Raw genomic sequence first — 14,691 nt, 5'->3', positions numbered from 1 at the left:
CTTGTTGTTTTATTGTTGTAGTTATTGATGTCATTGTTGTTGGATAGGACAGAGAGAAATAGAGAGAGGAGCAGAAGACAGAGGGGGAGGGAAAGACAGACACAGACCTGTTTCACAGCCTGTGAAGGGACTCCCCTGCAGGTGGGGAGCTGGGGGCGCGACCTTTGTTTCTTAATTGGATTATTTCCTTGTGAGAGCTACTTGTATAGTCTGGATATTAACCATTTGTATCTATGAATTGAAAAAATATTTCAAGATACAATATAAAAAAGCAACATAATATAGATTTAAACAGCACATTTGTTCCTACCCCCTTTTTTCCTTTTTCTTTCCCCCCAGTTCTATTAGGAGATTGATGGTTTGCGTGCTGTTATTGATGCATGGATACAATTACTCCCCCACCAAAAAAAAAAGAAATTATTGATTAATTAATTAATTATTTTTAATTTCAAAGTCGTTAGATTTTGATTTAATTTCAAAATGGTTTGGTTTTGACCATTTTTGTTTTCAGTGCATTTGGTGCCATATCCAAGAGATGATTTCTGAATTCCATCTTATGGAATTTCCCCCGTTTTCTTCTAAAACTGTCATAGTTTTTACTTCCTATATGTAAGCATTTGATGAATTTTTACTTATTATATACAACATCAAGTAAGGGCTTAGGGACATCCTTTTGCATCTGAATAATCAGTTTCCTAGCACCTTTTCTTGACAAGATGGTTACTTTTTAGGCAAAGACTGCTTTACTAGATGTGTCCAGTGCAGTTTGTTACCATTTCAAAGGTCAAATGGATAATGATTAAGTTGTGCATCAGTTAGAGGTAGATTTTGACCTCTCACAAGTTGAAGAGTACTGAAGATCTAAGATCATTTACATCCTGGGAAGAAAGAATAAACTTGCCTCCTAGGGCAAAGAAGAAAGAATTGAAGAGTTTGCAGGATATGCCACAGGTCAAAGTCCATTTGCCAGGCTGCTTTCTCTAAACTCTCACACTTAGTTGTCTGGAGTGGCCTCCCTCTTAGCAACAACTAGGGGAGGTTGGTGAGGATGTCCTCACTTCTCCTTTGGAGTTTAGCTATTTTATTGACATTTGCTGAATTAGATGGTGAAGTTGGAGGCCATGACCTGCAGAGACAAAAAAGAAATACTGACCTTCAACAGTAAGTTGATAATGAATTACTTGATCTAAAGTAGTTTCTCATTTTTATTTTATTTATTTATTAATTTCTAGATAAGGAAAGGTGTTTTTCATGAGGGACACTATGATGTTTATTAACAAGAAATCCCATAAATACTTGAGTAAGGAATTATCTTCCTATACAAAAATATTCATTTGTAATTTGTAAATAAACCTAGTAGTGTGCATTTTCCAAGAGCTATCTCCAGGAAATTAGTAGAGAAAAAAATGGCAGATGAGAAGGAAGAATTTGATTATAAAATATGATTTTGGGGGGTTGGGTGGTGGTGCACTTGGTTGAGCACACATGTTATAATATGCAAGGACCCAAGTTTGAGCCCCCAGACCCCACCTGTAGGGGGAAAGCTTTGTGAATGGTGAAGCAGGGCTGCAGGTGTTTCTCTGTCTCTCTTCCTCTCTATCTCCCCCTCCCCTCTCAATTTCTGACTGACTGTATCCAACAAATAATTTTTTAAAAAAATTGTAAAGTTACTCTTTTTTTTTTTTTTTGCAATTTACAGTTTGTGAAAAAAAATTCTTTAGATTTAAAAATTACATGTGCTAATTACTGCTGTTTTCTTGTTTGATTTGTATAGACCAAGGATGATTACAGAGAGGGGAAACTTAGTGTTTCTTACTGGGTCTGCTCAAAACATTGAATTTAAAACTGGATCTCTGGGGAAAATTAAATTAAATGATGAAGATCTTGATGTCTATTTGCATCAGGTAATGTAATGGCTTTATTTTGTTTGTCCATCTCTCCTCATTTAGCTCAGAAGGTCAGTACTAGTATTCCACAGGGGAATATAGTTGGGGGTGAGAGAATTTTTTTGTGTGTGTGTAAACAAGGCCTTAGGATCAATGATGGGGGGGAGAGTAATGCTATTGATAGGGAGAAGAGATTCATTGTGTAGACTGATGTGCTTTGGTTCAGAGAAGACAGGAAGGTAGTTCTGGAAGTCCCTAATAGGCAAGTAAGGAAAGAGAGGGACCAGGGAAAAGTGCAGATGTGACCAGCTTACATTTGCCACAGAGCAGAACTGACCAGTTATTCTCTTGCCTTACTGAGTGTTTTCCCTGCTCATTATTTTCTACAACTGCTGCTTTATCAGATTTAATGTTAGACACTAACATTGTATCGAGCTTAGTGTGTGTTATCTACTCATCTCAGTACTTTGCTACCATTAGTTCACCTGAGGTTGGCTTTATTATTATCCCTTTTATAAAGGAGGTAAAGGAACCCTGTATCAGCTCAGTGACATTTGCAAGGACACACAATAAATGGCTGAGCCAAAATTTAAAACCCAAACAATTTGTTTCCAAGGTTGAATTCTGAGCAGTCATCCTCAACTGTTATTATGGGAAAAATGCACATGGAAAAATAACCTGAATATGCTGTTACTAAAGAGTATAAATGGAGTTATGCTTTGGCTATTTTAGTCTGATGTTTATCATGCATGGCACTGTTTGGCTTTTATAATAATAGACCAGACCTTAGTGCTTAAAATACGATTGTAATCAAAATTTTAAATGCTATTCCTAAAATATATGCATGTCTTTTTCACTAATGTTCTCTTCCTTTCCTCTTCCCCTGCCTTTCTCATCCTCCTCTTGCTTATTTTTGAAATTAGATCCAGAAAAACAAAGATGATATTACAGATTTAAAAAGGAGTGCAGTTGGTCTGCCTCTAAATATTTCTAATCAAATCCATCAGCTTAATTCCAAGGTAAGTCCAAACTGGTTCTCTTTAATTCAACTTTATAACACACACCCACACTTTTTTTTTTCCAGGAGACTTTGATTTTGAGGAGGACTTCGTGTCCTTCTTGTTCTTTTAGAAGTTCAGCAAGTGCTGGACTTCTTGGTGAAATGGACAGGCCTATCCAAAGCTGTAGAGGCTATGATGGGCAATGGGTTGGAATATTACAGCAAGGAGTCCAAAGTGTATAAGTAGGACCTTGCTTGGGTTTACAGAGCAGCTTATGGGTGAAGTGAGTGAATCAGTAATTTATGTTAGTTCACAGAATAACTGTATTCAGAGAAGCAGTGAATAAATTATCAATGGGTTATACTTCTTTTTAAAAAAATGTCTTTTAAATATCTAGAGGGTGGATGAGAGAGGAAGGAAGGGAGAGTTGGAGGGAACAACAGTGAGGAAGGAAATAGCAACAAAAAGGGGAACAAACCTATAAAGTGAATCACAACAAAAGGTATTAGGAGATGAGGTCATGTGCAATGTGTTAGACTTGGAACCAGCTAACTAATGCCTTTTCCTCTCTACTGCTAGATTGTGGATCTGGAGAGAAAATTTCAAAGCTTACAGCAGGTAAGTTCCGTATGTAGTAAATAATCATCATCCAGTGGCATTATAGCTGAGCTCTCAGTGAAGCTATTGTTCTTAAGATGGACAGGTGATCAATTTGAAGGTTCCCCTTCCCCTCATAATTTGATTCTCATCACAGTTTCTGCTTCCCAGAATATAGATGAGGAATCCAAGTCTCAGAAAGATGAAGTGATTGATTCAAGGTCACTGGCATATGAGGTCTTCTGACTCTGTGGTCAGAAGTTTATATTCTTCCTCTAACTGTGCCATGTATATGTTACATGGTCAGCTATTGGCCATCAATATACTGATTCAACCATTAAGGACTGAGTTCTAAACTCAGAAATTGGAATTGGGGTAATGTCAGAAAATATTCTAAAATCTCCCTAAAACTACTTTTGCTTGGAATTAAATTGGAATAACTTCTTAGAGAAAATTTTACTACCTGATTGTTAACTAGTCCTTATAATTTTTAGACTTCTGACTCCTTTTGTTGCTAACTTTCTTTTTTAAAAATCTTTATTTACTTATTGGAAAGAGACAGCCAGAAATTGAGAGGGATGGGCACGATAGGAAGGGAGAGAGACAGAGAGAGAGACACCTGCAGCCCTGCTTCACCACTCGCAAAGCTTTCCCCTTGCAGGTGGGGACTAGGGGCTTGAACCCAGGTCCTTGAACACTGTAACATGTATGCTCAACCAGGTGCGCCACCACCTGGCTCCTGTTGCTAACTTTCATGGAAGTTTGTCAGAGACTTTCCCAGAAGCCATAACATTCTACCCAAAGAAATGCAGTGACCTCATACTTAAAATTTAAATAAAATCAGTAGCTTTCAGGCTTAGAGCCTCTGATTTAATATTTTTTACCTACTTTGATCATTCTTCAAGTATTGTCCTGTATGTCTGATATTTTAAACTGGGAAGACAATTCACTTACTCCTTCTTCCCAGATGTGATAATATATTGCCAATGAGAAATATTGATAAGGGAGCAAGACAAAGAGGTAGAATTTTCAGATTTCTGGAGAGGGCTTTGGTATTTCTATTAAAGGGAACTAGAGATCAAAGTCAAGTGAGTTCAAATCATCTTCACCATCCTCATGTTCCAGGAAGAGTTTTTTTTTTTTTAGATTGGTTTATTTGTGTTTAATGGCGGGGGGGGGGGGGATAGAGATAAGAAGGGAGGGAGAGAGAGAGAGAGAGGGAACACCATAGCAGCACTACACCCTATGCAAGTTTTATACTCTACCATTGAGTCACTCTACTGCTTCTCAAAACAGTTTTTCTGTTTCTGGGAAGCAGAATTTCTGAAGGGGCCAGGTGGTGGCACACCTGGTTAAGTGCATAGGAGCTTCAAGCCCCTGGTTCCCACCTGTAGGGGGGAAGTCTTTTAAGTGGTGAAGCAGGGATATAGGTGTCTCTCTGTTTCTCTCCCTCTCTATCTCTTCCTCCCTTTTCAATTTCTCTCTGTCTACTCAATAATAAATAAATACAATTAAAAAAAAAGATTTCGGAAAGTAAGTGTGCTTATGAGTGTGTCTTTGTTAGGCAAGTGCTCTCTGGGCACTACAGTGCCTGCCATTCCCAACTGTCTTCCTCTTGACCTTAATTACTTCACTTCCTTTCAGCTCCTGACAGGCTCTTTTGAGTTTTTTTTGTTTTAAATGATCTTTTTAAAAAATATTTATTTGTTATTTATTCCCTTTTGTTGCCCTTGTTGTTTTTAGTTATGATTGGTGTTCTTGCTGTTGGATAGGACAGAGAGAAATGGAGAGAGGAGGGGAAGACAGAGAGGGAGAAAGATAGACACCTGCAGACCTGCTTCACCACTTGTGAAGTGACTCCCCATCCCACCTGATTGATGACAAAGGTGGACAGAGAACTGATTTAGTAAATGTTACCTTTGAGTTGGCTATCCTCACTTAGTTTCCTTTGTAAAAGGAAGGGAACAGACTTGATTTCTTTATCTATCACTGAACATTAAAAAAGTATTGAGTTACTTGCTTCCATTATTGTTTTCTCTAAAGTTTCTGATGTGTCCACCCCTCTACCCCCAAAGCATCTCAGATCGTACAAGGTTGGAACTGGTAGATGACATCTGGTAAGAGTCCCCAGGTTATATAAAGACAGGCCTGTTAGTGGCTCTGAGAGTGGAGGCTGTCTCTGAGCTGGTGGTCATATTTCAAACAAAGGGACTCAGGAAAATAGTTCAGTCTTCTTTACCCATGGGAGGAGGAATGATAGCAAAAGATGATCAGATTTCAAATGTTCAGCTAGAGGTCTCAAAGACAAGAATGTCAGCAAAGGAACTAGAATTTTAATTTTATTTGTCTAGTACAATAAGAATAGCTTGATTATTCCCACACCCACAGTTTTTAATCTCGTCTACCAATATATATTTCCCAAGCAAAGCATACTCTTTCAAAGGAAAAAGTGAGAATCTTATCCCCTCATGCCATCCATGTTCAAATGTATGTAAGTTAGAAAAGGGACGTGGATGTAATTATTAATATGAAACATAAAGCATTTTATTTGAGGAACTTTTTTTAAAGTATGCGACACAAAGGAACAAATTTAAGGTCTCATTCACGTCTCATACCACTAAGTGGCCTCTTAATTTTTTGTTGAGAGGAGGAAAAAGAGTGATGAAAGAGAGAGAGAGATGGGTGAGGAGACACATCACAGCATCACCCTTGGTTCTCTCTGTGAGATTCCCATGTGGCGTGAGGGCTTGAACCCAGGGTATCATGCATGGCAGATCATGTTCTCCAGCAAACGAATGCTCTCTTAGTCCTAAAGGAGAACTTGAACAATGACTTTAAAGTCTGGAGGAATGTCCCTAATTGACTAGGGGTAAAAATGTAACCCTGTATATCTATCGTTCTTACTGTTTACTTCAAACACTATTATCTCACACACTGTCCTGTTTTTATTTCAGATAATTGACAAGAGGGTTTGCAACAGTAATCCCTGCCAAAATGGTGGGACCTGCCTCAACCTTCATGACTCCTTTTATTGCATTTGCCCTTCCCAGTGGAAGGTGAGTCACTTGACTTTTGCTTAAAAATGTGGGTGAGTCAGCATCTGTGATTGTCCTGGAATCATTCAGACATATTTAATTCTCCATTCAAGTTTCTAGGACTCTGTAGTTTCCCAAAACCTAAAAAATTATACCACCCATGCCCAAATCTCCACAGTGAGATGACTATATAACACCTGGAATGCTAAGGCATCTTAAGGAGGGGGTTCATGAGTAGATAACTTGGGATCCCTCTGTTCACATTAGTTTATATATATATATGTATATTTGCTGATTGAAAGTGTGAAGTACATCTTGACATAACTATGAAAATTTACTTGCCTTTATTCTATTCATGGTGAAAATATTTCTGATATGCACATTAAAAAATTGAGTATCCTTTGGTGTAAAATAATAGTGAAATGAGGTTTCCTAATTTGAGTCTTTTAAAAAATATTTTATTTATTTTATTTTTGAGAGATATGGAGAGAGAGGGAGAGGGAAGGGAGAGGGAGAGGGAGGGAGGGGGAGGGAGGGGGAGAGAGAGAGACAGAGAGAGAGAGAGGAAGAGAGAGAGAGAGAGGAAGCGACTAGAGCACTGCTCAGCTCTGGCTTATGGTGGTATGGGGGGATTGAACCTAGGACTTTGGAGCTTCAGACATGAGAATCTCTTTGCATAACCATTATACTATCTCCCCCACCCTTGAGGAGTCTTTTAAAAAATATTTATTTATTTACTCCCTTTTGTTGCCCTTGTTGTTTTATTATTGTTGTTGTTGGACAGGACAGAGAGAAATGGAGAGAGGAGGGGAAGACAGAGAGGGGGAGAGAAAGACAGACACCTGCAGACCTGCTTCACCTATTGTGAAGTGACCCCCCTGCAGGTGGGGAGCCAGGGGCTCGAACTGGGATCCTTAAGCTGCTCCTTGTGCTTTGCGCCACATGTGCTTAACCCACTGCACTACCACCCGACTCCTGAGGAGTCTTTTTATGTGGCTGTTGTGATCTGATAAAGAGCTCTTAGACTCTCCTAGGTCAAATATGGATTCCAGAGGAAGAAAAACAGGGCAATAATAGTATCATTGTATTTGGTTTGCCTGAGGATGTCTTCACTCTCTGTGTGCAAATACTGGGTTGTCATAAAAATCAGGATATATTTTCTCTGTTTTCCTATGCAAAAATATGGCATGACTTTTTTGACAAGTCAATATTTAAACATATATGAATACTGGCTTCACATACCTTTGTGTCCTACAGCACTTGATTCTGTTCTTTGTATGAACCCAGGGTCCTCTGTGCTCAGTGGATGTTAATGAATGTGAGATTTACTCTGGAACACCTTTAGGCTGCCAGAATGGAGCCACGTGTATAAACTCAGCAGGGAGTTACAGGTAATTTATTTTTTGTTGTTTTGAAATGATCAGCGTGTCTTTTTGAAGGATGTTTTGATACATCACAAAGTTAATAGCATCTCAGATTAATTGTGTTAGCAGCAAAATCAAGAACTCCATGGAGGAAATACATGGTTCTTACTGAACATATAGCTATTAGAAGAAAAGCTTCTGAGTCCTCAACTCTCATGCTATGAAGAAGTCTTTCTCTTAGTGTGTGTGAGGAAGTGGAAGAAGGCTGTTGAGCTGGCAGAGGGGGTCATGCTGGACTGTGATAGATGAGACTGAGTAGCTAGTGAGAGTCAGAGCACCCAAAGGCAGCCAGTGAAGAGTGCTGAGCAGGGCAGGGAGAAAGCATCCTGCCTGCAAGCCACTGCTGCACTCATCCCCCAGATCAGTGAACCTGTAGTTTTCTTAAAGAGATGGTCATCTGCATGCATGGAAAATGTTGACCGTAGTAGTATCAGAGATTGTAGTGAGGTTTTCTTAAAGTGGCTTATCAGCCACAGGCTCCTTTCCGCAATTCTTGTGCAAGTCTTGTCTTTTCTGATGTGCTCCATCATATGGCTTGTCTATAGGCTCAATCAACATCTCTCCCTTTCAGGAAACATTCCCATTTCCTTACTCAGCAAGATTTTCAGACTTTCATGTTCCCATAAAATTCTAAGAGAGATAGCTCACACAATATATAATGCAACGTACTAAGAACAAGATTCTGGGCTTGATCTCTGGCCTGTTTGCCTTTTTCCTCCTTTCTTTAAAAATAAATAAAAAGGGGAGTCGGGCGGTAGCGCAGCGGGTTAAGCGCAGGTGGCGCTAAGCACAAGGACCAGCGGAAGGATCCCGGTTCAAGCCCCCGGCTCCCCACCTGCAGGGGAGTCACTTCACAGGCGGTGAAGCTGGTCTGCAGGTGTCTGTCTTTCTCTCCCCCTCTCTGTCTTCCCCTCCTCTCTCCATTTCTCTCTATCCTATCCAACAACAATGACATCAATAATAACTACAACAACAAAACAACAAGGGCAACAAAAGGAATAAATAAATAAATAAATTTAAATAAATAAATAAATTAAAAGGTGTCAGGTAGATAGTTTAGTTTGTTAGACCACCAACTTGTGTGTCTGAGACCCCAGAATCTGCAGACTCAATCCTCAGCACCGCCTTATGCCAGAGCTGAGCTGTATTATGGTTCTCTTTCTCTCTCTCATCTCTCTATTTCTCATTATATAGATTAAAGTTTTTATAAGAAAACAAACTAAAAAAAGTAAAATTGGTTCAGGAAAATGTCTTCACTGTGTTACTTATACACAAGGCCCTGAGTTTACTCTCTGATATGGCATTAAAAACTCTCTCTCTCTAAAAAAACTCTATAAACATTGCTGATTGATGTTATGCTTATTCACAGATTGTCTTTTTAAGTAATCCAACCTAAAAAGTTCGTGGCACATCAGTTAAAATTTCCTTTTGTACAATCAATTCAAAATTACTCTGAAAATTTCTAGACTTTTTCTTTCTTCATATTTGACTAGTCTCCTATATTTGATGAATGATAAAACATAAAGAAATGGGTTAAGTTATGAAATGAATATACTTTTCACTACTCTGGGATATTATCTTACTCCTCATTGTCTCTGCTATCTTGTTCTTCTACCCCCTGTAGCAACATCATTTCTGTCTTTCAGCAAAATTGAGTACTTTCATTTTTCTGGCCACCTGGTAACATACTATTTTCTCCAAAAGCAATCACAAAAAGAAAAACAAAACAGAATAAAACAAAACACAGTCACAAACCTTTTCTTATTCACTTAAATGATCCTTTTATTCTTTTGACCTGATTTGAAACATTATAAACTTGACTCATTTAAACTTCTGATAGTTATGGCCATAAGGTTAATCATTGTGCAAAATCAAAGTTAACCACCTCTAACTTAAGTACTACACTGTTAAAGAGTCTTTTGCTCTCAGGACTTTGTTTCTTATCTGACTGAACCCCCTGACCTCTGCTTTTATTAACAGTCAAAGCCAGAGCTAATCTTTTACTCCCTTGAAAGCATTATCTTCTGACTTCTATTTATGGGCATTTATGAGTGAAAATTGCTGCTTGGAGATATTGCTGACAAATGCTCCAACTCCTATCCCTGATATCCTCCTGCCTACTTGATATCCAAATATATCCTAGAGATTAGGTCTCACTTCTAAATCATCCTGTCTTCTGGAGTCTTGAAACCAACAGTTTAAGATGGGCAAGGGGACTGAAAGCTTTAGGCCAAAAGAAAAAAACAATTTTTTTTTTTTTTGCGCCAGCATGTTACGTTTTCCTGCAAAATAAAAAAGGAAAACTAATATAGTTATTTGCTGCATAGCCAGAGGTAGGTCCTTTGTGTAGATACAAATGAATGCTATGCAAAGACAGGGCAAGAGAATGAGATAAAAATGATTTTTGAGAGCTACCTAAACTGTAGATTTAACTTTATAAGAGCAATTCTGAGTTCTCCTTTGCTCATCTCTGCAAAAGAATATGTAAGGACTGAATGTGCTGACTCTTGAAATGGTTTTACCCTTTATAGATCTGATAGACGACAAATTTAAATTTGCAGATTTAAATCTGGTTTCTGCCTTTTGTCAGAAAGTTCATGGATTTAAGTTCTGTGAACTATTCCTTCTGTGAACTAAAAACTTTGCCCCATGTAGATAATGAAAAAAAATTTTTTTAAAAAAGATGAAAAGAAGATAGAAAATTATATGCAAGTAAAAGATTATCATCTTGCTGGACTCTATCTGAATGAAACACAAGGCTTAATACTTAAGTTTCATTAATTATGTGAAGTTAAGTCCTAGTTAATCAGTAGCATCCTTGAGGCTAGAAACTCCCTGAGGAAAGTTGAGCAAACTGGCTGGATGAAAATTTGAGCCACTGATGAATAATCTAGAATTGAAGAAATGCGGGGGTAGGGAGGACAGAGTTTGCTTTAAATTGAACTGTCTTCAATCTTTAGCTGTTGGAGGCTGTTTACTTGGGAGAAGACAAAGGCAGTTTTTTATTTAACGGTACCAATACTTTCTAATTGTTAACCATTAGAAACACAATATATTATGCAAGCATTAACTGTGTGATGGAAGCCCTATTCTGTGGGGAAATTTCTGGTAAGAAATGTATTTTTAGAATACAAGCAGAGTAAAGAAAAACATCCTCTGTGTTTGCCAATTTTTGTTTCTCAAGGTCCTGTTCTGAGCTGCTTCCACAGAGATTATTATATGTATTTTATTTTACGTATTTCTATTTTCTCTCCACTAGTGGATTTTAAAACATGCAGAGCTCGAATGATGAGGACAATCTGGTTTTACCTTAGATGGTAGTTAGGTATTAAACTTATTGCCTCTCTGTTAGTCAGTAATACTAATACTGAGCCATGCACTTTAATACAAGTTAAATTATGAAAATGTATCCAACCTCTTCTTCACTGCTATAACAATGTGTGTCTGAAAACTGAAAGGCTTCATTCAGTTGTACTGGAACCAAATCAGTCATGGCAGTTCATTACAGAAGTGCCTTCTTGGGGTCGGGTGGTGGTCCACCTGATTGAGTGACATGTTACAGTGTGAAAGGACCCGGGTTCAAGTTCCTGGTCCCCACCTGCAAGGGGAAAGCTTTGCGAGTGGTGAAGCAGGGCTGCAGGTCAGTATCTCTATCCATATCTATTTGTCTATATCTATTTATCTATCTATCTATCTATCTATCTATCTATCTATCTATCTATCTCCTCCTTCCCTCTTGATTTCTGGCTGCCTCTATCCAATAAATAAAGATAATTAAAAAAAATAAAAAAGAAGTGCCTTCTCTACATCAGTAACATAATTAAGGCAGAGGTAAGAGTAATACAGTACTATATATAACTTTTATTTTTAGCTCAGGGAGGCATATAACTTAATTATTCTTTCTTATTAAAGGACATATCAAGATACCATAAGAATATATTTTGCACGCAATCATTTTTTTTAAATGCAGTGTCAGGGAGGTTCAAGCAGCCACCACTCCCCACCTGCAAAGGTGAAGCAGGTCTGCAGGTGTCTCTCACCCCCTTTATAAAAATACATATTTGTCATTCTTTTTTCAAATATTTTATTTATTTATTCATGAGAAAGAAGAAAGAGAAAGAACCAGACATTACTCTGGTACATGTGCTGCCAGAGACTGAATTCAGGACCTCATGCTTTAGAGTCCAATGCTAAATCTACTGTACCACCTCCCAGACCACACTCTCTCCCTCTCTATCTCCACCTGCACTCTCAGTTTCTCTCTGTCTTATCCAATAAAACAGAAATGGGCGGGGGTGGGGTGAGAAAAAATTACTGCCAGGAGCAGTAGATTCATAGTGCCTGCACTGAGTCCCATCAACAACTCTGGTGGCAGAAACAAACAAACAAACAAAGCCATTTAAAAATGCTATGCTGTAGACAAACCTAGGGCCTTGCATATATTTGAGTTTACTTGAGTATATAAAATATAATCTATATTTTTATGACAGAAAGATATTTATATTTATTATATTTATATCATTGTATTTATTATATCTATTTATGTTTCTTAAATTTATGACAGGGAGCTATTTATTATTTATAAAGTGAAGCACAGGACTTGCATGTATTAGGTCCCAAGTCTGATTCCTAGCACCGTGTTAGTAAATTAAGAAGCAAAACAAGTCTATATTCTTTTTATTATTTAAAAATTTTTTTTTCTTTCCTCCAGGGTTATTGCTGGGCTCGGTGCCTGCACCATGAATCTACCACTCCTGGAGGCCATTTTTTCCCCCTTTTGTTGCCCTTGTTGTTGTAGCCTCGTTGTGGCTATCATTATTGCCATTGTTGATGTTGTTTGTTGTTGGATAGGACAGAGAGAAATGGAGAGAGGAGGGAAAGACAGAGAGGGGGAGAGAAAGATAGACACCTGCAGACCTGCTTCACTGCCTGTGAAGTGACCCCCCTGCAGGCGGGGAGCCGGGGGCTCGAACCAGGATTCTTAGGCTGGTCCTTGCGCTTTGCGCCACATGCGCTTAACCCACTGAGCCACCGCCTGACCCCCAACAAGTCTGTATTTTAGAAACAAGCCATAAACTACTGTTCCACCGTCTGTAGAGAGCCCCAGTTTTGTCCTTTGTGTTGTCAGTGATGCTCCCATGTGGTACCTGGGATTGAACCCAGGGCCTAACTCTTATGTGGAAAGCATGTGCTGTGCTTGCTGAGGCACCTCTTGGACCCCATGTGGAAACATTTCTGTGTTAAAGGACTCCTTAAAAATGCAAACTCTTGGAACCAGATGGTAGCACACTGGGTTAAGAGCACATAATGCAGAGCACAGGGACCCTCACAAGGATCTGGGTTGGAGCCTCCGGCTCTCCACCTGCAGGGGCATCACTTCATAAGCAATGAAGCAAGTCTGCAGGTGTCTATTTTTCTCTCCTCCTCTCTGTCTTCCCATCCTCCTCTCTGTCTTCCCCTCCTCTCTCATTTTCTCTTGTCCTATCCAACAACAACAGCAGCAACAATAGTAGCAGCAACAACAACAACAAATAAAAACGATGGCTGCCAGAAGTAGTGGATTTGTAGTGCAGGTATGATTCCCAGCCAAAGCACTGGAGGCAAAGAAAAAAAAAAAAGCAAACTCTTCACTGACTACCTCTCAGAATATGGAATGGGACTGGGAAATATTTGAAGAGGCATTTAAGCTTTAATTCATTTTCTGCCAATTACTATTTCTGTGGTTTTGGCAATGTGAGCCACACCTGTCTTAGGAACTTATTAGTACTTGTATTTGAAGATTATAACAAGAAAACAAGGCTGTACCTGACTTCTTCCCTTTTTATTGGTATCCTATCTAGACTTAAATAGAAGAATTGTATTTTTTTAGTTTTTTTAAAAAAGTATTTGTTTATTTTCCCTTTTGTTGCTCTTGTTGTTTAACATTGTTGTGGTTATTGATGTCGTTGTTGGATAGGACAGAGAGAAATGGAGAGCGGAGAGGAAGACAGAGAGGAGGAGAGAAAGACAGACATCTGCAGACCTGCTTCACCACTTGTGAAGCAACTCCCCTGCAGGTGGGGAGCCAGGGGCTCCAACTGGGATCCTTACACCAGTCCTTGCACTTTGTGCCACGTGTGCTTAACCTGCTGCACCACCGCCCGACTCCCAGAAGAATTGCATTTTTAAGTGTTTAGAGAAGAGTTTGGGGTTAAAAAAATCTCATCTCCAAGTGACAATAGCAATGGAGAAGGTAGAGAGGTAGAGTGTTCAAGTGCTGGTGCTTGAGCCACAATCTCTGCTCAAATCTCAAGTCATTTTCCAATAATAAAGTGCTTAGTGATAAGCTAGACAGAATTTCCTGAGCACTTCCTATAGGATAATTACTCGAGACCTCAAGGTAAGAATAGCGCTCAGATTGGCACTGTTAATTTTACAAGAAACTGAAGGAAAGTTGGTGGTGCTGTTTCTAAGGTGAACAATTATTAGATGCAATCAGGATTTCATCCAGGCAGCCTTGACCTAGGAAATACTAAGATCTGTCATGCAAGGAAGTAGGCTCAGAAAAGCTAATATTGGTTTAAAGATTTTCTTTTAATGTACGGCTATAGGGATAGTAGCAAATTAAACTTTTAGCAAAGAAACTGCCTGGGTCAAATGCTTAAATTATATATATATGAAGTGTTCTAAGGCTCTATAATCTCCAAGAGTCTAAAATAAAACTATTTGGAGGGGCCAGGCGGTAGCCCACCTAGTTAAGCACACACAT

General features: G+C 38.8%; 1 protein-coding gene across 1 annotated transcript in view; it reads left to right on the top strand.

Moving 5' to 3' along the window:
- Nucleotides 1-1,034: 1,034 nt before the first annotated feature.
- The window catches only part of CUBN (cubilin), a 289,660-nt gene continuing 276,003 nt past the window's right edge, over nt 1,035-14,691 (top strand). The window contains exons 1-6 of the mRNA XM_060192232.1: nt 1,035-1,161; nt 1,775-1,904; nt 2,810-2,905; nt 3,467-3,505; nt 6,439-6,540; nt 7,807-7,910. Coding sequence (XP_060048215.1) covers nt 1,049-1,161; nt 1,775-1,904; nt 2,810-2,905; nt 3,467-3,505; nt 6,439-6,540; nt 7,807-7,910 — 584 coding nt within the window. The 5' untranslated portion in view covers nt 1,035-1,048. The remainder of the gene's footprint in view (nt 1,162-1,774; nt 1,905-2,809; nt 2,906-3,466; nt 3,506-6,438; nt 6,541-7,806; nt 7,911-14,691) is intronic.

The sequence above is a fragment of the Erinaceus europaeus genome, chromosome 6, assembly GCF_950295315.1.
Source record: "Erinaceus europaeus chromosome 6, mEriEur2.1, whole genome shotgun sequence".
NCBI lineage: Eukaryota > Metazoa > Chordata > Mammalia > Eulipotyphla > Erinaceidae > Erinaceus > Erinaceus europaeus.
This window is presented reverse-complemented; position numbering and strand designations above follow the sequence as displayed.